This window comes from Ambystoma mexicanum, chromosome 3q, assembly GCF_040938575.1.
Source record: "Ambystoma mexicanum isolate Mex_15411 chromosome 3q, UKY_AmexF1_1, whole genome shotgun sequence".
NCBI lineage: Eukaryota > Metazoa > Chordata > Amphibia > Caudata > Ambystomatidae > Ambystoma > Ambystoma mexicanum.
The window spans coordinates 800,004,458-800,031,782 of record NC_090926.1 but is presented as its reverse complement, the minus strand read 5'-3'; the positions used below and the strand labels follow the sequence as shown (position 1 = coordinate 800,031,782).

General features: G+C 44.0%; 1 protein-coding gene across 2 annotated transcripts in view; it reads right to left on the bottom strand.

Annotated features, from left to right (window-relative positions):
• The window catches only part of MYCBPAP (MYCBP associated protein), a 1,263,051-nt gene that overhangs the window by 440,370 nt on the left and 795,356 nt on the right, over positions 1-27,325 (bottom strand). For both annotated transcript variants that reach the window (XM_069654887.1, XM_069654888.1), the window contains one exon: positions 25,264-25,407. In XM_069654887.1, the coding sequence (XP_069510988.1) occupies positions 25,264-25,407 (144 nt within the window). The remainder of the gene's footprint in view (positions 1-25,263; positions 25,408-27,325) is intronic.

Sequence of the window (27,325 nt, the reverse complement as noted above, 5' to 3'; positions counted from 1 at the left end):
AGCGGTTGACTGTGATGAGCAAGGGAGTCCTTGATTCAAATGTCTTAGGCAATGGAGCGTTGTGGCTCTGGTCGACGATAATGGTCGTCGACAGTGATGGACTTCAATGTCTGGGTGCTTCGCTTCATATTCCTTAGTGCTCCCCGTCTCCGGTCGGCAGCCTTTCGATGACTGACTTCCAGGGACTCTTGGTGAAGATTAGCTGGTGCACAATGTTCCCTCCTAGCTCAGAAAGAGGTCTCCTAGCCTTCTTCTTCAAGCTAGGCTTCAAGTATAAGCATCAATTTTCAACTTCCGCTTCTGAACAATTCCAGTAAGTGAGAGGCCCCAGATAAACTGTTCTGTCTCTCATTCACACTGCTTAGCCAGGCTCAGGCAGCCAATCATTCAGAAGGGCTTTCAGCAGGTGAGCAGCCAATCAGGCTCACCATGCATTCAGGCCATTCTTCTCCCTCCAGACACTCACAACAAGGAATGTGGATTGGGACAAGCACGCAGCCATTCAGCACTCCACACTGCATTCATACCAGTTTCGGGCAGGGCTGTCTCATTCATTGTGTCACACACTAGAAACCAGGCACCCATAACATGAAATGTATATTGGTCACACACTCCATTCACCCAGGTCTCACCCCAAGGGGGTACCCACAACATACAGTCACTGGGAAGGCTCCAGCCAGTCTGGCCTGGACTTCCCCACAAAACCATATATGGAACTTCCACCCAACAGCCAGTCAGGGGAAGGGACAGAGTCAGGGCTTCCCGGGACGTTGGGGAAACAAGGTAACAGGCAATGGAAAGCAAGCGGCCACAGGGGCCATCTTGTCTCCCATCAGTAATCAACTGATTCCAATGGCAGGGCATGGGTAACCTAAAATGGAGGATACTCAGAGCGCCTGTCAAATTCAGCATGGAGCTGCCACCAGCCCATACCCTGATCTGGAGGCCACACACATGTGCCCAAAAACATACACTAGAGGGTGGGTGCCATAAGGGTATCCCCAACGGTCTGTTAACGATGACCAAGTAGAGGAAGAGCTGCACTGTCAGGAGTCCCACATGGACTCCTGTGCAGAAAATAACACAGAACACACATGATAAAAGGAGTACAGGACAAGGACATGGATGCCCTGTTCCTCCAATGCATTTCCAGCATCACAGGCATGCATACCAGGAAGACTTGTGAGCGCTGCTGCGATGCTCTCATGGCAAGCAGTGCTCACTATTACAATTACACTCTCTCTTCCATGCTTGCCTGTCGGAGAACGTTTAATTTTCATGTGTGAACACTGCTTACCGTGCGTGCAAGTTCACATTGTCCTGACTGCGCATTTGACCACATGTGAAAGTTACACATTCATTGCTTCCCAGTAGGGAATTCCCTCGCCAAAGACATAGGGCCTCATCACGGGTTGGGCGGTAATGCTGACGCTATTACCACCGGCGCTTTTAGCCCTACTGCCAAACCTCCAGCCCTAATAGTGCCGGATCACGGGTTTGGCGGAACGGTTAGTGCCCATTCCCCATTGGGCCCATTCGGGAATTCCTCATTCCCCATTGGGCCCAATGGGGAAAATTTGCACTATTACCGCTGGCGGATTTCCCGCCAGTGGTAATAGTGCCGAAAATTGGCAAATTTGCTGCATTTCCCCCCAGCTCAGAGCTCAGCCATGCAGCCTCCCTTCTGCTCTCCCAACTGCTTCTCCGCGCACTGCTGAATGCCCCACGTTTCATACACCTGAGCCCTGTCGAGGAGTTTCAGGTGTGAGTCTTTGGCCTCCCTTGCCTGACTCTCGTTAGGCCAATTGATAGGACATGCTTGACACTTAGGTCCCCTTCTCGACCGGTCAGTCCTGGAGTGATGTTCAATAGAGTGCAGGTTTGTATAATTGTTAAGTGCCTGATCTCATTACAGGGACAGCCTAGTGCTGGAGTGTAGTAGGCCTCTCCTTTCATCTACCTCCTCACAGTACTTTTCCCATAGGTAATCCTTCTACCCCTCAGTCGCTTCTTCTCTGTCCCAGTACATGTTGGAAATGGGGAGGGGGGAACGGGATAAGATTGAAAAAACCCATAAAGGCTGAGGGAGAGTGTGATGATGTATAACTGGTAAAGGGGGAATACCGTGTCTTTGTACCAGTAGATGTTACATGTGGAAAAATGATGGAAGATGTTTAACCGCAGCCCAAAGAGGAGTAAGGGTAAATTGGTTGTTAGTCAAACAAAGGGGATACCATATTTCACCCAGGGATACCCCACTCCTAATCCCCAAGGACCCTCCTCCCAGGTGATCCTCCCTCGCATGTCCACCCCCCAGGTTCTGGATCCAACATTGATTGCCGTGCGCTGGTCACCTGAGGAGAGGATCCAGGGGGAACAGGAGTGAGAATACCCTCAGGTTTCTCACAACGACCTATGGGGAAGGTTTACACTTGTTGGCTCTTGGAGGGTCCAACATCCCACTGTCAATGATTTCACACTGTACTGTTAACAGCATGGCAGATATCCATGACCTGACATTTGGTTTACGCCAAATTCTTTTAGACCCTGGCACTCATCAGGAGTTGGGTGGTATCCCTTAAATGCAGCGGTAACGCTATTACTGCCGCATTTAAGGGTCCGCACATTCAGGAGTCTGGCAGCATTTACCCCCAGCTAAAAGCTGGGGGTAAATGCGCCAACTTAACGCCCATTTTAAGGCACAATTAGCGCAATGCTATTAGCGCGCGCTAATTGCGCCAAAAATGCCCCATTGGGTCAAATGGACGTGCCGGACCAGGTGGCGGTAACTCTATTCACCCGGGCAGTATCCCAGAAGTAATACTGCTGGGATACCGTCCAACTCGTGATGAGACCCCCTGAATTCTGAGCTACCATGTTCTTCTGATTACCCTTTCAGATCACATACCAGTAGTACTGGATTTGGAAATATTCCTGGCCCTGAAGCAACTCCTAAAATGTGTCGATGCTGAAGTACCCTAAAATTGCACAACAGTTAGATAAGGTTATGAAAATGATTGGGGTATTAACTTTACTCCAGATGCAGCCGTCAATACCTACTGATAAATAACAATCGCATATTTGAACAGTGCATGTCACTCTGTGGAACCAAGCTGAGGTTGCTTCACAAGCAAGAGATGGAACTGCTGCATGTAATAAAATGCTTGAGAGATTAGAAACTAATAGGCTCCCCAAGAGACATGGCACCCATGAGAAAAGCTCAGAGACCAACTAAAGGAGGCAACTACAAACTAGGCAGAAACATACTTTTCCAAATACAAGCAGACACATTCTGATGAAGGGAATAGACCCACAAGGCTGTTGTAATTTTGTTTGAAATTTGACATAATATCAAGTCCCTGGAATGTACCACAAAGAAATTCTCGTACTACATACCTTTGAAGAAACTATTATCTAGCAGTAAAGCATTAGCAACCGTAATCTCCTTCAACCAAAAAGGACATGGAGGATGCTCCTTCTCTCTCCTAGCTGCAAGACTCTGAAACTTCATCTGTACAGAAGAAGCAGACCTAACCTTGGGGAAGCGGCTAAAAATCTGGCTCTTCATCTACCCCTCTCCCACAACGCCCACTCACCCTTTCCTCCTCCCACACTATGCATCTTCAAGCTACAGAAACCACTGGGAGTCCCATCCATTCCACCTACTAACGTAACAAAATGAACAGCACACAACCTAAAATGGAAATGAACAACACCAATCCACCTCTCTAGCAAGCGGTAACTACCCCGAATACCTTCAACCTCTTACTTTGACATATTCCCCACCACTACCCTCACACCATACGCCTACCCTCAACTAACCAACACCTCTCAAAAACCTTAACACTGCACCCTTCCACCAAAGTCAGGGGCTCAGAGGGGAACTAGTACACGCACAGATGAAGGGAGAATAGTGCAAAAGAGCCATTAATGGAAGGAGTCCTGCAGCCACAAAAGGTCAGGCAATTAATATGGATAGGAAACACAGGCAGTTAACAGCAAAGGCCTGAGAATACCACTAAACAAGCACGTTTGGTTCCCACTAGGGGTTAACACAGAATAGAGGGAGGGTCTAGCCTTCTGAGCAGGTTGCTATTACAGTGTCTCACTTCACTCTGAATGCTCATGGAAAGGATACACAGGAGTGGATTTCTGTGTCTGGACCCTAAAACACGAACAAGGAAACAATCACAAGACCAAAGCCGGTACGGATACAGCAAGAATGGAACAGGAACCGGCACACAATTAACAGATGTCGCACAATGGACAATACTAAGACACAACAAAGGAAAGTGCAACAGGCTGCATGCTGGAAAACCCAGCAGCCAAACTCTGGGAAAAGTAATGACACAAGCACATATCTTCATAAAAATATCCAGGAAAGAACTGGACGTAGAAGCAAGCAAAGTTTAAGATGGACAACAAGTAAAAGCATAAGCAAGGGCACTGGAAACTAAGCACAAGGGTTATGTGGACTGTAAACCATGGACCGGAATCAAGGAAGAATAAAAAGAACTACAGATTAGAAACTATGAAACTCAGAACAGAAACTCTGAAGTAGAATAACAAGGACTGATCTACAGACTGCTAACTAAGAGTTGAAACTGGAGAGGAATATCAAGGACTGAACTACAGATTTAACAATGAAACTGTGGACCGAGACTAAGGGACCCCAGGCATGGAACACAGGAATCTGTAGAGAGAGCAAGGGGGTACAGACAGTGAGCAGATGGCTGGAGGCAGCCTAGGAGCATAGAGCGTTGAAGCCAGAGTGTCGGGTTGCAGGCTGCCAAGTAGAGTGGACAAAGCATAGAGGAGAAAGCTAGCAGGACAGAGAGCACAGGGCTGCAAAGCAGTTAACAAGAGCACTGTGACGGGGCAGGTTCTGGCAACACAAGCAATAGTATTCAGCAGGAAATCACAGCTCCAAGAAAGAGGGTCTGGAAACAGGCTCAATGCAAGAACAAAGTGCTCTTCCAGGAAACCTCTTACATACTGACATATCCTGGGCTGAATCAGGCTGGTTGGCAGCACCCAGAGCAGCACACCTACGGATAAACGGCCTCCCATTTTCTCTCGACCTGGAGGTGAAAGCAGTGCTGTCCTATGGAGAATGTAGTTCTCAGACTTCTACTTAGAATTAGCCAGGTTTCCCGAACTGCCAAACAGTGCATTATGGGATATCTAGTTTGTGCAATGTAAGAGGGACGTTCCAATAACTTCCAAAGAGACTGTAAAGCCAGAAATATGAAAACCTATATAGTTTGGCATGAATTGGGATAATTGCAAGCCACAGTTAGTGTACAGAGGCCACCTCAGGGGTTCAGGTGTTAGAATAGTGACAACCAAACTCAAATGCCCACAGGAACAACCCCTAGCAACTTCTTATACTCCTTATCAGCTCCATGATATAGGATATGGCAGGATATGGCATTTATAACACGCCTGTACCCAAGTGTTTCTCATTTCACCCACAATAGCAGACTACACAGCCCTAGGCACTCCTTACACTTTTGGTCTTTGGGCTCTCCTCTCTGGATAAGATATTCCCAAATGACTCGGCCAATCCCAAATAATCACATCAACAAATAGGAACCAGATGCTTCAAACCTGCACCCACCAATAACACAGGTTTTGGATCTGTTTATTTTTTTATTTTTTATTCATTCTTATTGGTTTGTACAAACCTTTAAAAAAAAAGAAGAAACTCAGAAATGGAAAAAAAACCAGCAAGAAAAGCATCAAACATTTTCATTCATTACTATCCTCCCGAAAGTTCAGTTATAGCGTAGTCTTTAAGGCTTTTCAGCATTGCAGCTGTTCATGTCCAGCATGTTTTTTACGTCATTCAGGAAATGTATTAGTGCATACATTAAGTTCCTGTCAACCCCATCAAACATTTTTTGCCACCAATCTTTTGTGCTTAATGATGGTTTTTTGAGAGCTGAACTCCCAAATGCCTTGTGCTAACTGAGCGCAATCCTCAGCAATACAGAACAAGATGCTTTATTGTCTCTGGTTCCAAAGAGCAAAATCTACACACTGGGTTAAGGTTAAGATCTGCATATTTTTCCCAGATTAGCAGTCTCTCTTTAGTTTGAAATGCATTCAGTCTAAATCGCATATGCAATGCTCTTTGCCTCTGTTCTGGGAAAAGATCCATATAATCTTTTAATTTTCCGTAGCTACTTGCTTCACCTGGAACGTCTTTCATAAAACTACAGCATCTCCTCTGTTCGTCTGTTAGACTCCAGTCCTGTTGCCACATTTTTTTTGTTGTTACTAAGTTTGGGTTTTCATGAAGCATGTCTATATTGACATCATATTCCTTTAAAATCTCTTCACAACGCTTATTCCAGCTTGCTAATAAAGTATCCATATCATTAGCCTCTTGGACATGGAAGATTTCAAAATGGGGAATGTTTGCCTTTAGTTTACTTTTGCGAAACAATGACACTAGGTTCCAACATATTCTTTCATTAATGGAGATTAATGATAATTCATATTTTAGGCATGCAGTTGACGTATCCTTTGGCATTTGAAGTACTTTGGCCAGAATGTGTTTTCCAAAGTTGCCCACAAATCGTTAGGGCATCCAAAAGCATTTTCTGCACCACAGATAAGTACGGGTACTACTTTCTGCTGTTAAAGGTTAAGCACAGGCCATAGGGAAAATTTCCCATATTTTTGGTTTAGAACATAAGCTTGAGAAGCAAGTTGTCTGCATTTACTTTTAACAATTTAAACCCAAGGACCGTCATTTACACTTGCACTGAGTTGCATTCCGAGGTACCTTGAACTAGAGGCTATATTCAGAGTTTCCTTTTCCAAAGTCCAATCAAATGTTTTGCCATTGATCTTGCTTGTTGTTCTTAGATCACGCAGAAGCATAATTTCACACTTTTTATTGTTTATTTGTAAGCCATTCTTCTTTACATATTCTTCTACCGTGTCTAGTTTTCTCTGCAGGCCTATTGGAGTTAAATCCAACAGTATCAGATCATCGGTTTATAGTAAAAAGCCAATGTGTGTCTTATTGATTTTCGGTGGAAAGGAATGGACACCATCTATAGCCTCACCGATGTCTGACAGAAATAAGGTGAAGATAACAGCGGCCAAGGGGCATCCTTGTTTCACACCCCAACATGTATTTATTTGGGCTGAAAGAGTTCCACTTTGGTCCAAACGGATCTTGATATTAGTGTCCGTGTGCAGTTCCTGTATTGCCACTAATAAGCGTGGCGGACAATCCCATTTTTTCATCTTATCCCAAAGTTTCTCGCGATTAATGCTGTCGAACGCATATGAGAAGTCAATGAGCGCTAGATATACCTTCATCTTAGTTCTTAAAGCCTCCATTTTAAGTAGATTCAGAATCGGGAGATTCAAAGAGCATCCAGTGCCCTTCACAAACCCAGCTTCTCTCATGTCGACATGATATGATGTTATCGCCCAGTCACTGAGCTTTCTTTGTAAGAGGGTTGCGTAGACCTTTCCTAATACGTCCAATAGAGCTATTGGATGATAATCTTTCAGATTCGCTCTATTCCCCTTTTTGAAAATAGGTACGATTATCGCACTTTTCCAGGACTTTGGGGTACAGCATTGTGCAGCAATTCTCTTAAATAAGGTATGACAGATGGTAGTCCATAGTTTGGGATTTTGTTTGATTATGTCATTTGAAAGGCCATCGGGCCCTGGTGTCCTCGAACTACTTGCTTTATTAATTACATTTGAGATTTAATTTTCGGGGAAGTTAAGGTCCCAACAAACTAACACATGCGAATTAGCTTTATAGTTTTCACCTTTCTTCGGGCTGTATAGTTTAGTGAAGTGTGATGTCCAATCAGCTTCAGTTATCAAATTGGCTTGAATAGCTATCTGATGGGTTTGTTCGCTATTTATAGTGCGCCAAAACTCAGCTGAATTTTTGTTTTTCAGTTGACTCATCATGGATTCTGCATCTTTTTGTATCATCAGGTGCTTGTGGAATTTAAGCCAGTTTTTATACTTTTGTTTGGCAGCTATTTTGTTTCCTTAAATGTTTTTATGTCTACACATTGACAGTTTTGAATTTCACTATGCATCTGCAATTTTTTCTTTAGAATTTCCAAATCGAATTTGTGTCTAGGGGCAAAGCCTCAATGTTTTAGGTCCTGCTTTTTTCCATAAACTGGGAAAATAGATATTGATATTCCATTGTCACTTCCTCCTTGCAATATCGAGTTGCATTATGAGTGACAGCATATTCATTCAGCTTTAGCCTACCTCTATTTGGTTTGACTTCAACCGAGTGGTTCCATTTCGAGGCGCCCAGTCCATCAAACCAAGTTAGCTCCATTTTGACCATTTCATGATCACTATGCACCATTGGGACCACTTGCATGCTTTTAACTCGAGTATGTATACTTTCAGACACAAATATATAATCAATGGTGGACTTCAGATCACCTCTTCTCCACGTCGAGGCAGATGGTATGTCTCCTAACGTGTTTCCATTCAACATAAAGAGATTTCTTTGCTCCATTTCAAGGCACCACTCTTTTAGGAGTTTATTGTTTAGGAACGTGTTGCTACAGTTCTTTTGTTGTTTATTTATGCAATCAATGTTCAGATCCCCACATAAAATGATGTTAGGCCAATTTATTTCCTCATAGATCTCATCTAATAGTGAGGTGACTTGGTCTATAAATGCTTTCGTACCAGCATCCTGATGATTCCAATACAAGTTGACAATCTTCAAGGAATCGGACATTCCCAATTTGTCACCTGACTTCTTGAGAGTGGTAATCTGAATAAAATGTGTCGGATTCTTAGTTTCAACAATCTTGAGTCCTGTATCCTTCTTTATCAGCGTTAGTAGGCCAGCCATAGGTCAACCTTTAGGCTTTTTTAAAGCAGGATTAAGAGCAACTTCATACCCTTCCAAGTTTGGACATTTGCGCAACCACACTTCCTGTAAACAGGCAAGTTCCAAGCCATTCAGCCAATTTGTGTGAAACAGATGCAGGAATTCCCTCGTATTCCAGGATCCAAATGAGCATACGGGTACGTCCTCTGCAATTTGGCACTACTTTTTCGGTTTTGAGTTCAGAGACTCAGCCAACCAGTACCAATCATTTGTTTCCTTCAATTTTTCTGATGTATCAACAGCTTCACTGATGATTCTATCCTCACCTGTTATGCCGTCTACAGTGATTTTGATTTCGTCACTACAATGGGTTGATATTTTTAGTTCGTCTTTGTTATTTTTGGGAGGTTCTTTCTGCTGATCAGCTATTTGACTCTCGCCTTTTTGAATTGCGGAGACTTCGATTTTCTTGTTTTTGTATCCTTGATAGCTCTTCGATGAGTTTTTTGCATCCATGTCATTCTCGTCGAGCTCCGACTCTGGCGTGAAGTTTATGGGCTTTTGTGTGTAAGATACTCCACTTACTTTCTTTGAGGATGAGGTTGATTTCTCAGTGTCCTTAAATATCTCGATAGCTAGAGACATGAGTACGGAAGCAGCTTCCATAATAATGTTGCCAATGATTTTAGATTGAATATGCAACAACACGTTGTTATTTATGTCTTCTTGTATAAATTCTACAACTTTCAGGTCGTCAGATGTGATCAATCTCAAACATGGGACAAGATGGAATAATTTCATAACATTGTTCTGATTCAGAATGAGATTGTCATTATTATCCACTCATTCAATTATGATTTTATGCAACAGCATTTGTTTGCTTCCACAATTCGCTTCCTTTCTAATTGTGTGGCTAGGTCTTTTCGCATACTCAAGGGCCGTTGTTGAAAAACTAGAGTGACCAATTTGATTGTTCTTGGCCATTTTGGGCCCTTTGTCATCCATACTACTTTCACCTTTATTCCTTATATTAAAGGAAACAACTTTGTCTTTATTTTCATGTATAATTGTATTGTCAGCCAGTTTTTCACGGGCTAGCTGTTCCCAATTTTCATTTAGGGTGATGAAAGTCGGGTTAAGTGTTCTTTTAGGTTCCAAGGCGGGAGTTATAACTGGGCATACAATAGTACACATTCTTGCTTGTTTTATGGGTTTCTGCCCATGTACAATCTTATTGCTTTCACATATTTTGCTATGCTCTGAACATGCTTCTGTGTTTAGCTGTATCGGATTGTCGGTCTCTGATTGAACTTCTTTGCTTGTAGGTACAGATTCATCCTTTAATGTCATCATAAGTTGACATAGTCAAAAGGTTGACAGATATATCATCAATACATATTGGTCTCCTTGGCATTAATTTCTCCTTTTTTGTTTTGTTATTTTGGTTGCCATTCCTCTCTCCATTTACAGTTACGCATACAGATTTGATGTTTTACGCCATTATCTCGTCACTTTATTTTGCAATTTGGTTTTTAGGTTTCTTAGTGCAAGCTTGAGACCTTGATTTTGCTTCAGATTTGTCCACAGTTACCCCGTTGCCCCCTTTAAATATTTGGAAGATTCCAACCTCCCCTTTTTCAATGTCGACCACCTCATCAGTCGTCTTGGTCAAAGGTTCTCCACATAGGTTAGTAGCTCCTGATGTTGACGACATTTGAATATTTTGTAGAAGAGGATTTTCTTTCCACAAGCTTTGTTTTAAAGCAGTATTAAAGGAGCCACTGGGCAATGTTGTCATTTCAGTTTGTAAAATGGGTTTTCCTTTATTCAGGCTTTGTTTCGGTGCAATATTAGAGTAGCTTTCTATCTCATTACCGTTTGGCAAATAGATCTTTGCACTGTCGTTTTTTGCTGCCACAAGGTCTCTTTTTTTATTTTGCCTGGTGACAGCGTTGTCGTCTTTTTCGTACCCCTCTGTGGGTCCTCTTTTTTTTGTTTCAAGATACATATTTGGGTTTACTTGTTTATCTAACCCAGTACTCTCACTTGTTATGCTTTGGTTTGGGGCATCCAAATTATGGTGCACAAATTGCTCCCCATTATTGGACAAGCAAGAAGAGGGCAACGTGCCTGGACTGCACACACCACTTGATTTTGGTTTCTCATATTTAAAAAGAGGGCAAGGCCTCTTTTTCCACTTCTGCAAACAATTTCTTTTCCACCCTGCCATTTCTTTTCTGTTCTGTCAGGATGCTCAGGGAAACTTCAATCTTCTTGTTAAGTTTAACTTGAGCATCTTTGAACATGTTATTCTCCTCTTCAATTTCTATTAGTTTAGAATTCATTAATGCTAACAGTGTGGTGAAGTCCTTGATGTTATCATTGATATTCTCTTATAGTTTAATAAATGGTGCAACTGAAATTGACATTGAGGCCATTATTAATGTTTGTAAGTCCTGTGGTAGTAAGTCTCCACTCTGTACATCTTTTACTCTCTCACGCTGTATTTGGTGCTTCTTTGTTTCTTGAATCTTTGCTCTCCTTATTTTTGGATATGCTCATTCCATAATCGAGGAGTCAGAAGTTGATATCTCAGATGAAGACTCCTCTCTTTCAGGCGGCTCTTTTTGTTTTCTCATTACAAGTGCACTGCGTCCAGTCACGTGCCCTGTGTCACTCAAACATTTATTATTCCTGGACTGAGAGCAATTAAGTTTGGGTGACAGACTGCTCTCGATTCTTCTTCCACTCACCCACGTGCCAGCTATGATGTTAGCAGGTAAGCTTACTTTTCTTTTTACATTTTTTCAGTGTCACAACTGTCTTTTTCTGAATGCGATTTAGATTGAATTTTTGAATTACGTGTTCTGTTTAAATGTGTAAGGTCATGCAGCAGTTTGTTTACCATCTCTAATGAATTACGTCTATTTTCCTTTTCGTGCACCTGCACTTGCACCTGCTCTATCACTAGTATGGGCACTTGTGTAGGCAGTTGTGTATCAGTGAATGCACCAATTTGGTCAGCGCGTCCACTGGTAAGACCAGATATAAAAGTCGTTGGTGAGCCAAACACTTCATCGGCTTCATCCACTACAACACAATTTATTTAAATCATCTGTAGTGGGCTCCTCATCGGCATCAGATTCTTGCTCATTTAGCTTTTCATGCCATCTTCCACCATCGTCCTCTGCAGTTCCCAAGTTATGCATTCGGGGGACAGCGTTGGTATAAGCGTTAGTGTCATCAGCTATCTTTTTGTTAAAGATGTCTTTTCACTTTGGTGCAATCTTTGCTGTTGTTACGTATTCAGTCACTGAACAGACAGCCAATTTGCTATTCATGCTCGCATTAGCAGGGGGCCATACAAAGTACTCAAAACAGATGGGGGCTTGCGCAATGCTTACAGTCTTTCGTGGCAGCAACAGCATTGCATGGTCGCTAAATTCACATGCGCTTGCCTCTTTATTTACTTCAGACAGTCCATTACTACTGCATGACAAGTATAGACTTACTTGTTGTAGAGGCTGTAACTCTGCCATCTCAGTACCATCCGCCATCAGAATTCCACGTTTTCTTTGCGCTCGCGTTCTCAACGCCAGTGCAGACTTCTCCTGCACATTCTCAATCATAATTCAGCTGTCAGCTGGCTACCGGCAGCAGGAAACAGTGTTACCCAAGTCGTGGCTCTGCACCTTCGCACCTCCGCACTTCCACTCCTCCTCTCCCCTCCACGGACTCCACAGACTCTGCTTAACTCTGCGACCACTCTGCGGTGTAAGTCCGTCTTTAACCGGTCAATGCCCAGATTAGTGGAAAGGAAAAAAATACTCCAGGTGCAGCAGCTCACTCCTCTCACTCCAAAGACCTGTTTCTTCTGCTCTCCCAATGACACCCCTGCCCAGCATTCGTCTTCTTTTACAGAGCCATGTGCATAGAGCAGAACAAAAATGTTGAAGGGCGATAAACAATACACCTTTATTGTCTTTTTGTTAAGCAGCAGGTATATGTAATTTTTTTACTCATACATACTTAGCTCATACATAAGATGCCCAAAATGAAAAGTATTAAAGATAAATTGTCCTCTTGTTATGCATACTCATCAAAAAAACCACAAATAGCTGGTTTGGCTAATTCTTTCTACAGATACAACTCCCTCAAAATATTCAGGTAGATTAAGAAGTGTTTAATTCCCGCCATCACCATAAGAATAGAAGCACTGTAGCAGTATTCCCAACAACTTCTATTACAAATATAAAGATGTGTTTTCTCCTAAATTCGAAACTATGTTCAAGGAAGCCTTGAAAATTGGACCTCTACTAAAGACTGTCTAAGATGATCAGACAGGGTTCATCAACGACAGCCACTCAACTGAAAATATGAGGCGTTTGGTCAATACGCCTCAACAGTCTTATTCCTTGTTGTGCTCCCCTCCATTCATGTCCCCCACTTGTGCCTACCTCCTGTCTGCCCCCCTTGCAAGTCCCCCCACTGCTTGGGCTCCCCCCGTGTCCTACCTGCACCCCCTATGGTGCTGTCTGTCTCACTTATCTTCTCTAACTGCTTTTCTATTGACTATCCTATCCCTCTCATTAAGTCTGGCAGGAAGAGGCTCAAAAGGGACATCCTGGTCTCCAACTCAGGACTCCCTATAACTGATACCTACACCAGTGCTTCCTCCAGACAGACCCTTACCGACATACTCTTTGTCGTTCCCTCTCCAGGCCTATGGACCCCGCAATAGGGTCTCTGTTCCCTCTCCTTTTTCCTCTTCTCCCATTGATGAGGGCAGCCGGTACGAGGCCCTCCTTGCCTAATTTCACTCCTTTAAGACCATCATTAATGTCTACTTAAAAGACACAGTCTTAGTCCAGGGCCCTCAGGCCAATCTCCTCTTTTTTGATAGACGCGTCCCACACCTTAACTTCCTTTCCTCACCTACTATCCACTCTTACCCCTCCTCAGCCACCTCTTCAGCACCCCCTGCTGTTTCTCTGGCCACCCTGTTGTCGCCCTACTCCGCCACCTCTATCGCATTCTTCTTCCTCTCTGACTATCCTGCCTTCTCTTCCTTCCTCCTTTGCCCATCCTCTGGCACCTTCAACTTCTGCAGGGCATACCTCTGGCCTGTACCCCTCCCCGGAAGTCTTTCAAATGTGGCAACCTGCTCCACATTGCTACTCTCAACTCTCGTTCAGCTGTCAAACATTCCTCTGACATCTGCCGGCTCCTGGAAGAGATTGATTTGGATGTACTCGGTCTCACCAAGACTTGGTTCACGGTCAGGTCTGTCACAAGTTTTGAAACTCTCCCTCCCGATGGCTACCAGATCCTCTCTAAACCCAGAACCAACCGTCACGGTGGGGGTGTAGCCTTGATTTTCCCCAAGGCTTCCCTCTGGCCCGACTCTCAAGGGCACACCCTGGATGTTCTGATCTCCTCAGACCTCCCCTTCTCTAACCCTCTCACCACTCCACTCTCTAGGAGTGATCACTCTCTCCTTTCCTCTCACATCTCTCTCTCTACCTCTCAGGCCAAGCCGACTCCATCACTGCCACCTACCTTCTCGGTCATCCGACCCATGAAGCGTGTGTCAGTTGAGGCTTTCGCCGCTACTTTCTCTCCTCCTCCTGCACCTTTTGCTGACTCACACCCTTACACAGCCCTCTCTATGTTTCATCTCTATCTCAAACACTATGGATGTCCTTGCCCCTGTCATGTGGATCGGCTTGAAGCCCAACTCCAAGCGCAACTCTTGGTAGTAGTCCAACCTTGGCACCCTTAAATGCAAGTGTAGGGTTTGCGGAGTAGAAGTGGAGGGCATCGGGCACATTCCCTCACAAACTACCCTGCTGCCTGCTCCAAAGGCAGCACAGACTCTCTGTCCTCTTTAAGAAGAGAGCCTACATCCAAGCTTTCTTCTCTGCAACATTTAACAACTCAGCCAAACTTTTTGAAATCTGCAAGGAGCTGGCCAATCCTGCATCCGTCTCTACCTCTCCTATTCCCTCCGAGGCCCTCTGCACGGCCCTGGCTTCTCATTTCACCACTAAAACTCCGAACATCCAGTCCACCCTCTCTTCCTCTACCTTCTCTTCTAACTCCTCTACCACTCCTGGCCCGTCTGAGACCGTCTCTCCTCCTACTTTCTCCTCCTTCCCCTGTTCACCCTTGACAATGTTTCTAGACAAGTATGATCTAGGAAAGTCTTGTCAAAGCAGTTTCTCCCCTGCTCATCCAGAACCATCAAGAAACACATCGACACCCTTGTTCCAGCCTTGGGCGATTTCTGTAATCACTCCTTTGCCACTGGAACTTTCCCCTACCCCCTCAAGCACTCCCTTGTGCACCCCATTCTAAAGAAACCCCTGGCTAATCTAATCCTTCCCCTCCTGCTAACTATTGCTCGATCTCCATCACTCCTTTCCTGGGCAAACTCCTGGAAAAGCTGGCCATCTCCTAGCTTAATATGCATGTTGAATCTGTTGGTTGTCTCCATGACCACCAGTCATTAAGTCATGGAGACTGAATAGAAACTGCTCTCCTGAACACCCGTGAAGACCTGCTCTCCAATCATGATTCTAATCTCCCTTCTGTCCTCATTCTCCTCGATCTATTCTCTGCTTTGATACAGTCAATCATGCCATCCTGCTCAATCGACTCTGTGACAACCTGGGTATTACCGATCAGGCCCTGGCCTGGTTGATATCATTTCTCACGAGACGACCCTCTTAGGTCCAACTGGGGTCTTTCCTCTCTTCTATCCCTCTCTCTACTTGTTGTGTTCCCCAGGGGTCTAACCTCTCTCCCTGGCTTTTTAACCACTACTTGGCACCTCTTGCCCGCCACCTTGCTACTTTTTATTACAATTTCCAGTGCCATGCGGATGACACCCAGCTCTCATTCTGGCTCCCCGCAGCCACCTCTTGTCCTCCTCCTCTCATACCAGACTGTCTGGCCGTAATTCAGGAATGGTGTGCCACCAATGATCTCTGCCTTAATGCCAGTAAGACTGAGATCCTCCTCATCGGGACACCTGCTCCCTCCTTTCCTCTCTCTTTTTGCCTGCCCACTCTGGGCCCTCTTCCTGCACCTTCCTGTGAGGCAAAGAACCTTGATGTCACCTTTGACTCCACTCTTTCCTTCTCTCCTCACATCTCGGATGTCTCTAAGAAGTCAAACTATCAGCTGCACCTCCTCAGAGCTATTCTTCCTTTCCCCACTTCCCCCAAAAGCTCAATGTCTTCAGAGCTCTGGTCCTCTCTAGGCTGGACAACTGCAACAGCCTCTTTCTAAATTTACCTGCCTCTACTCTTCGACCTTTACAGCTTATCCAGAACAGGACTGCAAGACTTGTCCTTGGCCTAAAGCCCAGGGATCATATCTCTCCAGCCCTGAAATCTCTTCACTGGCTCCCTGTGGCTGCAAGGATCAAGTAAGTTCAAGACCCTCTGTATCAACCAAAAGGCTTTCTGGGTCCTGGGACCGCTCTACCTCCAACTTTCTCTTCCTAAACATTTTCCTTCTCAAGCTCTATCCGCTCATCCACCTCCAACTCTCTGAGGGTCAGACACTTCTCCAAGCAGAGAGTTGGGGGCAGATCTCTCTCCTCGGCTGGGGCCTCTGTAAGGAAGGCATGGCATCTAAGTAAGACAGACAAGTGACCACAGTTCAGGGGTGTTTATTTAACTTTCACAAGGTGGTGGAAAACGCCTATCTAAACCTAGATCTACAGATGGGAGCAAGCTACGACCAACAAATAACAATAATGCAGTCCTAGTGGAGTCTTGTCAAAATAAAAGGGCCTATCCTAAACAAACGTTGCCAATCCTTACTACTACTTTACAAATAGTGTGGGGTAATGTTCATGAAAAAGAAAGAAGTGTCCACAAAATGATAAGTCAGGATGTTCGGGCCGTTGGCCTCCCTTCCCCACGTTTTCAGCACAGGGCAAGGCGGTTTGCCCGAGCTAAGCACACACTCTTTCTTCCTCTACACGAGAATCCAGTTCCCATTCAAGTATCAGGGTCTTCTGTGCTCAAGTCCCTTTTCCATCAAAGTCACCTGATTCGGAGGGCCTCATGTACAAAACAAAAATAGAAAGTTATTTTCTTCTTTTCACTATATGATTTGGGTGTCTCTCCCTGGAGCCCCCTCAGCTGGGGTAAGATCCCTTTATTTTACGATTCCAAAAATATTCCTTCATGGGTGACTCACGGTTCACCCTGGATCCCCCTCAGCCGGGCTCAGATCCCTTTATTCCATTCAATTATTCTCCCTCAGCCGGGTTCGAACCAATTGCAGTTCACTTTATAATTATCGAAGACTTTTGAATGTGCACGTGGTTTAGCTTGACCCATCGCAGGACCACTTTGATACAGAGTTCCTTTTTTATAATGCAGTTGTCATTCGGTTGGATACCTAACAGAGACCTTCAAACGAGCACCCACGTGGCGCCGGACCACTCTGTACACGGTATCTGACTTTTTCAAAGTACATTTACTGCTTTAGTTTCTACTTGTTCGCACCCCTCATCACATGCGCTTCAAACACTGTCCTTTGTGGATTTGTTCATACAATGTTGCCTCTCGCAACCTTGGTTCAAACACAAGCTGATTTCTTATTGGTTTCTCTGACTCACGGGCTGTGCTGCTTCTACTGGTGTGGCTTTCTTGCAGGAGCCAAAGACAGTACCACGGCGGCAATCGCTCCTCCCGGCCTGGTTATCGACACGGGAGCGCCCAGAATACTTTTCATACACAGCATAGGTTCGATCAGCTTCCGTTGCCGGTCTTAAGCTTCTCACTTTCCAAGGCTTGCAAAAGTAGAGGTTTCTAGAGGTAAAGGTTTCGTCCTTCCTTGCAACTCTCTCTGGTCTCGCCACCTTTCTCCTCGTGTTAAATGGCCACCCTGCCACTGCTACTTCCTAGTCTGCTTTTCCTTGATCAAAGTGTGCTTTCGCGCTCCGCCTTTTATTTGTGTGGGGAAGTGTGATGGGAGTCAGGAGTGTATAAGGATTAGTAATTGCCTGACCAGGGTGTTGGGACATGTCAGGTATATGGATCTGGTGTTAGTGCATTATCGCTCACGATGAACTGTCCGTGAGAAAGTGTTCGTGTTTGGAAAGGGGGTGTTGAGCTTCTGGGTATCCTACCTGGTAGGATGGGGAAAAGGTGTTACAGGAAAGGGGATGCCGGGTCTCACCCTTCAGTGTCCCACTCCCCCTCCCCAAAGACCCCTCATCCAGGTGATCCTCCCACACTGGTCCACCCCCAGGAACTGTATCCAATAGCGATGGCCATGTCCTGACCACCTGGATGACAGATCGCGGGGACTAGCGGGTGAGACACCTTCAGGTTTCTCACACCTCCCTCTGGAACAGCCTCCCTGCCTCTCTCAAACTTGAGCAGACCACCTGCGGTTCTGGAAGCAACTCAAGACCTTCCTTTTTGCTTCCGCTTTCCCTCTTCCTCTCTCCTGCTGACGTACCTGACTGCTCCGCGCACTGGTCCCCTGGATACCCTCTGAACTCAGGCCCAGGCTCCTGCATGTCCGGCTGCCCTTGCACAGCCTCTGGTCTCCCCCAGCACTTACGGGTATGTACCTGCAACCCTACTGTCCCTTCTCTTTGCACTTATGCGCCATTCGCTGGCTACACTTATTGAGTTACCTGCACTTCTCCCTTCCCCTCCCCCCTGGCACTTCTCCCTTTCCCTCTTCCCCACACTTGCGTGATCTGAATGACACAGGGCCTAGTAAAATCACTGTTTCGTCCTCCCTTTGTTTTCCCCTCCATGTCTTGTCGCGCCTAGAAACATTTGTGTACAGGCGTGTTATACATGCCATCTCATACATCATATCAATATATACATCATATCAATATAACTGCTGCTCCGAGGGGCCCAGCTAATACAGTTCTCACCCTCAAAGCCAAAAAAGTGTTTGATCGGGCACTATATGTTAACCACTTTAAAATTTGTTGACATGAATGGAAAATTGAAAGAGATGGTAGAGTTAATATATGCATCAACCAAAGCCTCCGTCCTGATCACTGGGTATGTATATGTCCTCCCTCTATTCACGGTCTAGTTAGGGGTGTCCCTCTCCTCATTCATTTGTGCTTCGATTCCAGAGTCACTGCATAAAGAATCAGATGGCAAAACCCACTGAAAGGTATACAGTTGGGCAGACAGTAACATAAAATATCATTCATGTAGATTATATATTTTCATATACAGAATCCTTCATACTAGAAGTGATTCATTCTACAGGAGTATGGGTGATACCTGGATAAATGGTGACCCTTTGTAAATTTTAACTGATGCCAGTGAGACCAGATGTCCCTTGGATCCCTGTTCGAGTAAGCCCCTTCAACGTAAACACTCATAAATATCTAGGCATATATGTACTGATTGCCCTAAGTAACCCATCATTAAGAAACTGAGAGACGTTCTCACAACGTGGGAAATGATACCCCTTCAATAATGTTCAGAGTTAATGCTGTGATTATGACTAAATGCTCAACGGTTTTCCTCAGCTCAAATGCCTCAATCAATCAACTCTCAAACATTACAGAGATTAACAGCGATGAACACAAACTTTATCAGATTTAGCTGGTGCCAAAAAGAAACAGGGATTAAATCAACGATGTTAAAAGCAGTCAACATTGATGCCAGATTGTCCTTTTCTTACTAGTGGAGTTAGAGCGACCTTCGGACATAGCACATGTACATCACTTTGGAAGGTGAAACAGGATAACCCCTCATGAAAATTAATAGATATTTGACTTATGTCCCCAGTCCATATCAGATATAATATTCCTCTACCCCTCTGAAACCTCTGATCGAAGTCAGTAAAAATCAATTGGTGGGATTTGCCTTATAAGAATGGCACAACATTCTTACAAAGAAAAAGTAAACCTGAAGGCAACTCTCTACTGGATAATACGGCATTTCCGGCTTCCTCTTCACCCACGTGGAAGGGAGGGAGCACTAGCATCACTGAAAGGGATACAAGTATGTGCAATAAAAGTTGTGTTTAATCAACTACACCCAATCCCCTTCACCCAAATTAGAGACAGGATGAGGCTCCCAGGCTATGGCATGGCAGCAAGACATACCCTCGAATAAGGGGGCAGAAGGTATAATAGTTTATAGAATACCTATTCTATTATCTTATAGCTGGAAACTCAATATGTTAAATAACAATGATTCAGTGCCAAAAAGTAGAACGGTATATAGGTTTCTCATAATTGATAATGGAAACAGGAATCCAGCAGTGACCACACAATGGTCAGTGGATATATGGAGCTGTTATACTGAAAAGAAGACATTTTAGAAGCTTGAAAAGCTTGAAAATCTTGTCACAGCTTTAAAAACTGCAGTGACAGGTGGGATTCAGCTCTGTGCTGGCGCAAGCAGCAGGCATTGTGACATCACTATGCAATTGTAATAATTCATTATAGCGCATTAGTGATGCAATTTCTTATTGCAGCTCATTAGCACCCTAGAAGGTGGCGCTGGCCAATCAGGATGCTCAGAATGACGGCTGGATTCTCTGGTATAAACCTGTGTTCCGAGCAGCTTGCACACTCCTCCTTCCCTTCCCTGCTCCCCATCACCTTTTAGCAACTGTGTAGTTTTCTACGTGGGTGCTGTAAAGGCATCATGAAGTAGACACCGAAAACTGAATAAGATTTTGGATATCAACTTTTATTAACTAAAAGAAGGAGGTTGGGAAAAGGCCTGACTTGCCCTATGCTAAGGTGGGATTTCTATACCTGAATAAAACGAATGACAGTATGTGTCAGAAAGTCCAAAGCAAATGTTTGTGTCCAAAACCTATACTTGCCATCACACCTAATTGTATACAATGTATAGTATACAATTATACAATGTATAGGGATGTCAGCATTTTACCACAGTTCATTACTTCGTTGTTGCGCTGTTTTTGTATGCCTACCAAATTGACTTATTTCAGGAAATTCACATAATTAAAGTTTCTTTCTTTTATTCGCTTGTCATATACAGTAATTATCCAGTTGAAACCTGTGTCGGTACGCCCTGGGACTCTCAGCTCTCCTGGGCAGACTCAGTGGTGGTGATTGGCATATCTGACATCCGATGTGAGGCTGCAACACTTGTTGTGTCTTCTGGAAGTGTTCTCTGTCCTGCCGGTCCTCCCGCAGCTCCGTGGACAACTTCTCTCTCGCCCACCGGTCTGTCTGATGGACCTCACTGTCTGTGTGACCCCGGCTTCTCTGGACTCCTCGGGCTTCAGCTCCCACATGACTGCTCTCTTATTCAGGTCCCCCTCTGCTTCCACCATTGGCCTTTAAATATCCCGCCACCTTGATTTGACATTCGGAAACTAGATTGCGCAGAGTTAGTTATGCAGTTTGTTGTCAGTCTTTGTTGCATCTTCCTCATCCCAGTACCAAAGTGGTGTTCTTGTGTGTGAGAATTAATAAAGATCCGATGTATAGCTCTGGTGTGTCACTTCTTCATCCCAGTACCTGACTGGGATTAACTGCGAGATACGTTAGGTAAGAAAAAGAGAAGGGATTGATAATAACTTCTAAAGGGCTGGGGGTTATTAGGTTCATTAGAAAAGGGAAATGGGGGATATATCGTGTCTCACCCAAGGGTGCCTCATCCCCACTCCACAATTCTCCTCTAGCGAGGAGATCCTCCCTACCATATCCACAACCAGGGTCAGGATCAGACAGCAACGGCCTTTCCCTAGCCCCCTGGGAGTAGGATATTTTGGGGGAAAGAAGTGAGGATGCCTTCAGATTCCTCACAGTGCTAAGAGTGCTTAATTAAAATAAAAAATAAAGAAGAAACTTACCTTGCGGCTCAGAGCGGTGCCCTACTCTCCCAACTCTGCTTTCTTGACGTGACGGTCATCAACCTAGAAAACGGACTTGGAAACTACGATGCTGCACAGCACCTCAAGGTAGTTTCTTTAAAAAAATAAATAAACACCAATCGCACTCGTGTAGGAAACCAATAGCCAATAGCCATAATGACGATTACCTTGTTAAAGACCCTTGCGATTCTCTCAGGCCTATTAACTCGTGCCCCAGACCTATTAACATCGGATACAGCCTGGGTTCCTCGACATTATGGCCAGAAAATAGGTGTCACAACTAGCCTGTAATAAGAAAATTAGATACAGCTTTGATTACAGGCTGCATGTATTTTAAGGTTAATACATTTGCCTAACGGCTAGAGAGGCTTTAGCGAGTTGGGAATTCTGGGGCATTTGTTCTGGCCCGGTTATAAGATTCAAAGAATCTTGAAAAATACTAAAAGTGTAATGGTGTGGAATCGAACTCTCCCACTTATGTTTACCCTAATTGCTCGATGGTTGAATCCTATTTTTGCGTGGTTAAAATTATCACACAATGGATGGTTCAGAAAGAAAAGCTATTGACAGGGGGTTCAGATTTAAAAGGGCGATACGCAAACAAATCAGAAAGAGTGCTCCCCCTATAAATACACAACACAAATTTTACTTGCATACAACATAGCCATAAACATGGCATATCATTTTTGTGCAATAAGGTGTTACTGTATAACATTCTATTACTGTAAAGGTCCATTTTGCGTATTAACCGAGTCTCATATTGTAATGCATTTCCATGCAGTTGCCGTTTCATTGCTCAAAATGGTTAATAAAAACATATACAAATGGAAAAAAGTCATCACTAGTCCTGTTGAAACATAAGCATGTGAAAAACGTGTTGAATTGTTATATTTTGAGAAGAACGTGTTGCACTTACATATTAGACAGAGCCATAATGCAAATACTGCAGTCTCTTTTCCAGATTTTAGGGAATACAAATTATGGTAGTTTAAGGCTCGTGCCTCAATATATTGGCCTGTGGCTTTTTCACACAACTAAACACAAGCTCATGCATAGTGTACGATAGTCTATATGCCCAGGATGTTTATCAGCACAGTAGTGTGAGTTAGATTTGAGATTCTGAAAGGCTTTCCTTTGATAGTAATTGGTCTAATTGGGTAATTGGGTGTCAACCCTCCAGAATGAACACATATACCTGACCTCCCAACCACCACACCTACCGCTAAGAAGCAGCTATCATGCAACTGTCACACCGGCTGCACACATATCCGGTGCACCCACGCACCTTATATATATATATATATATATATATATATATATATATATATATATATATATATATATATATATATATATATCTCTCTCTCTCTCTCTCTCTCTCTCGACTTGAACTACGGTTTCCGAGGGCGTTCAACCTACCAGCGCTTTGAGATCATACCAACGATACATAAGGGGCTATATAAATGCAAAGTAACATTACATAACATAATTAAATTCTCTGACAGAATATTGAAGATATACCCTAAAACTGTTCTCATTCCTTCAGCTCTTAAGACCTACTTTCAAATAAAATATAATATTCTACTCAATTCACATTCTCACCTCCGTTGTTTACCTTCCAGCTTTCCAGCTTATGCTGTACATCCAAACCTAAGTACCATTTAAAAACACTCAAAATCTAACAGATGCGATTAACAATAACTCTAGAAATGTAACAAAGTACACACCTTGGAGTGTTATTCAACCTCTATTAGTTCCACTTTTTTTACTTGCTTCTAGGTTATAATAGCTATAATCCTGTGGCATTTGTTTAACGTAGGTTACTGATGAGGGTGTCTTTTCAATGTCCCAAGATAGCCTTGGATCTCAGCAGAAGCCCTTGTCTACTTTTACTTTTAAATTCCACTGGTACTATGGTGTATGCAGGTAAATCTCGCCTGTGAGGTATGCAGGCGCCAATCAGCAGCAACTGACAAGGTAAGAGCAGTCTGGGTGGGGAATACAGCAATTACTGTATGCCCTACAGCCCCTCACAGCTTCATAAAATAGCTTACCAAGGTCTGCTCGATAGTAAATCATAGTCCTAACACTGCTGCACTCCAACCATTAAGTACCATTTAATTCACTCTTGAGTCCCCTTGTTATGCACTCTTCGTGTTGTTACTCCATTTACAGTTGTGTGCCCATGTTAGGCATTTCTCCCTCTAACCCGGTATCCCAAATCTAGGTGTTACTGCATTTACTGTTGTGTCCTCTATCCAGGTATCCCAAATCTAGGTGTTACAGCATTTACTGTTGTGTCCCCTATCCAGATATGCCAAATCTAGGTGTTATTGCATTTACTGTTGTGCCCCCATTTTAGGAATTTCTCCCTCTATCCATGTATCCCAAATATAGGTGTTTCTGCATTTGCTGTTGTGCCCCCATTTAAGGCGTTTCTCCCTCCAGGTGAGACTGGTGAAACGAGCCAATCACCTGGAACCTAGAAAAACAACATCAAAGATGAACTCCATCCGAATTTAAGGTAGGTTACCTTGCACCACGTCTGTGGACACAGGCTGCATGCACGGCCACCCATCCATGCACTTTAGAATGCAGATATGGCTATGCAATTCCGGTCTAGCAGCTCGCATAGTCGTCCACGCAGAAACCCCTGATGTACCTCAACACCTCTGCCACTAGTATTCAGCGACAACCCATGAAACATTTTGGTTGAGCTGGGCACACATCGAATCTCCAGCACTATCACTCTATCTTAAAGCACCAACAGCACCCACCCATGTGCCTGGCCTTCGGGCTGCTTACTGGAGCTTAACCAGCCCATGCAAGTCCTAACCCGTCCAAATGCACACACGCATCTTATAAGTTAACTCTTAGGAACTCCCACACATGGACTACGGTCATCGAGGCCGTTCCAACCACATTGAGGCCAAACAAATGGGGAAAGGGTGCTATATAAATGACAAATACAATACAATACCTAGGCAAATACACTGCAGAGAATATCAGGGGTCAGCTAAGGCGAGATCACCATAAGCGTATTGCAATAAATCCTGCACGCTGACTACTCTTAAAGTTGGTTTATGAGCTGTCCATGCAGATATATTTCAGCACAGGGATGCCTTCGCTGACAGAGGAACACACATACAGACTGCACTGCAACCTCACACATCCTGCCAAAATGGAATTCTTAAAAACCATGGCTTCAGCACCTGTTTAAAATCATCCATTGACAGATTCCAAGTGGAAGAGGGCCCTTCCAACTTCTCTAGGAGGCTTAAAGGAGCCCTGACCTCCACAACTGCAGGACTCATGTTATCAGTGACCTCTTCAATGGTAGAAATCTTCCGGCTTTTGATGGAAGGTTGACTAGCAATGATCTCTGTGGCTTGGGCATCTCTGAGATCACTGGTGTGTGTGATAGGGGTATTCTTGGGATCATTGATTTCTATTGTTGGCAAACTCCTTGGGCCCCTCATTTCTGAGATAATGGGATTCTTGGGATCTTTGACCTCTGTGAATGGAAGACTTTTGTGATCTCTGACCTCTGTGGTGGGGAGAATATTAGAATCGATGATCTCTTCAATGGAAAGACTTTTTGATTCTCCACCGTCTTCAGCAGGGAGGGTATCCACATAATGCTTCCAGTGTTGATGTAGTTCTCTCACGACTTGGTCCTTGTAGTATAACTGTTAAAAGTCAGAGAGAGATAGAGAGAAGAGTTGCAGTAGATGGCATGACAACGAACAATCATTGATGACATAATGAATATACTTGTACATCACGGTCTGCAAATATAATAGTCGCTAAGGCACTCCTTGGATAAAGAGTGAAGAAAGAACAAAGAAGAGCAGAGAAAACAATGCACAATAGACACACATTCACTATTGTAGTCGAAACTGGGTCATGCATTGTGAAATACTAAGGAGATATCAAGAAGCCCTAACAGATATGACCATGGTGCAATGTGCGTAAAAGGAAAAACCAAACCAGCATAGTTTTTGAGAATGCAGAACAAAAGATGGCTGGGTAAAGGTATCAACAATGTTCAATATTATACATTTCCTATCACATATTTCTTTTAAAGACACAAATACTTTGGTTTAGCTTTGCACAGTGAACAGCATTCTCTTTCACATATGGAGGAGGACAGCACAAGAAAGCAGTGAGTGTGAACGTGAATGCAGGTCACAAGAAAAAATGTTTTGAACTAAGGTCTTTTTCTAGCCACCTCATGTACATGTGTTGCTTTAACAGGCAACACGTGGTCGCTGTTTCATCTATGTTTTACCATTCTGTCCTTTTAGTCAGTGAGGAGGGTTAAATTGTTTCTGCTAGTGAATCATTTTCATTTCAGGCATTCTGCAAGACATGAGACCCGTATGGCGTTCTTCTGTGACTGTGATTTTAAAACATGGGTTGGCTATCAAGACCAAGAAGAGTAGTTACTATCAATAGATAAAACAGTTTGGAGTGATAGTTATTACATACCTTCACAAATATCAAGAGGCACAAGCACAGCGTCGCCTCTGCTGACAAATTGTTTTTGTATGCAGAGGGAGCTAACAAGCCTGGACCATGTATGAAAACTTATACCAACAAGATGAAAACGACAAATAATAGCGGGTATATTGCCCCAGCATATAAACTCTCTAGTTACAGCCACGTTCAAGGTTGCAATTAAGCAAAGGTTTAATATATTTACCTTCACAGAATCAGGCGAGTCTGTGACACATGGTTAGAATCTGCTACTAAAATATAGACTTGTTATCTTACAGACCAAACACAATCTACAGTGCCGAATACTGAAGGTGTGCACCTACTAGCTACTCCTCAGCTCCCCAATGGGCACCAAATTGCTGACTTTGAAACAAATCATCCTAGCCAATATAGAGTCTAACCAAAGAGAGGGCAAAGAGAGGGCAGAAGTCAGAATATGTAGCACCATTATTCAAAATACTCCTATAACAATAAAGCCAGAATTCTTGTCTTTCCCACTGCCCTCCTGAAAGTGGAGTGACTGCTCAAGCAGCAGTACTACACTACTAGGGGACCTAGGGAAAGCTTAAGGAATGCCTGTTTACCTAGTTAGTAACTTTAGCCCTGTGAGAAACACGACAGTATTCTCCACCCCACTCCTCCCTTCAGGCAGGTGGTCAAGGAAGGGCCATCGCTTTTGGATCCCGAACCTGGGGGTGAACAAGTGAAGGAGGATCACCCGAGTGGAGGGTCAAAGGGATTGGGAGGAAGATGCCCAAGGGCGAGCCATGGTATTTCCCCAGTCCCAACAATAACCCAACCTACTCTCCCTCAGCCATTATGGGGTATTTCCAATCTCACCCCAACTACCCATCCCCATTTCCAACACATACTGAGATGAGGAAGAGGCGACTAACTTCAGTAAAGATTACCCATAGGAATAACATGGGGAAAATGAGGGCAACCTATCATAGAAACAACAAGTGTCCCACAAATAGAGTCAGGCAGGGTCAGGCATTTGATAGTAACCATTCACACCTGACTACACTTGACTGGTGTTTTCACTATAAAAGGTGTGGGCTGACAGAGGTAAGAGCGAGTTGGAGAGCAAGCAGCAGAGCGATCTGA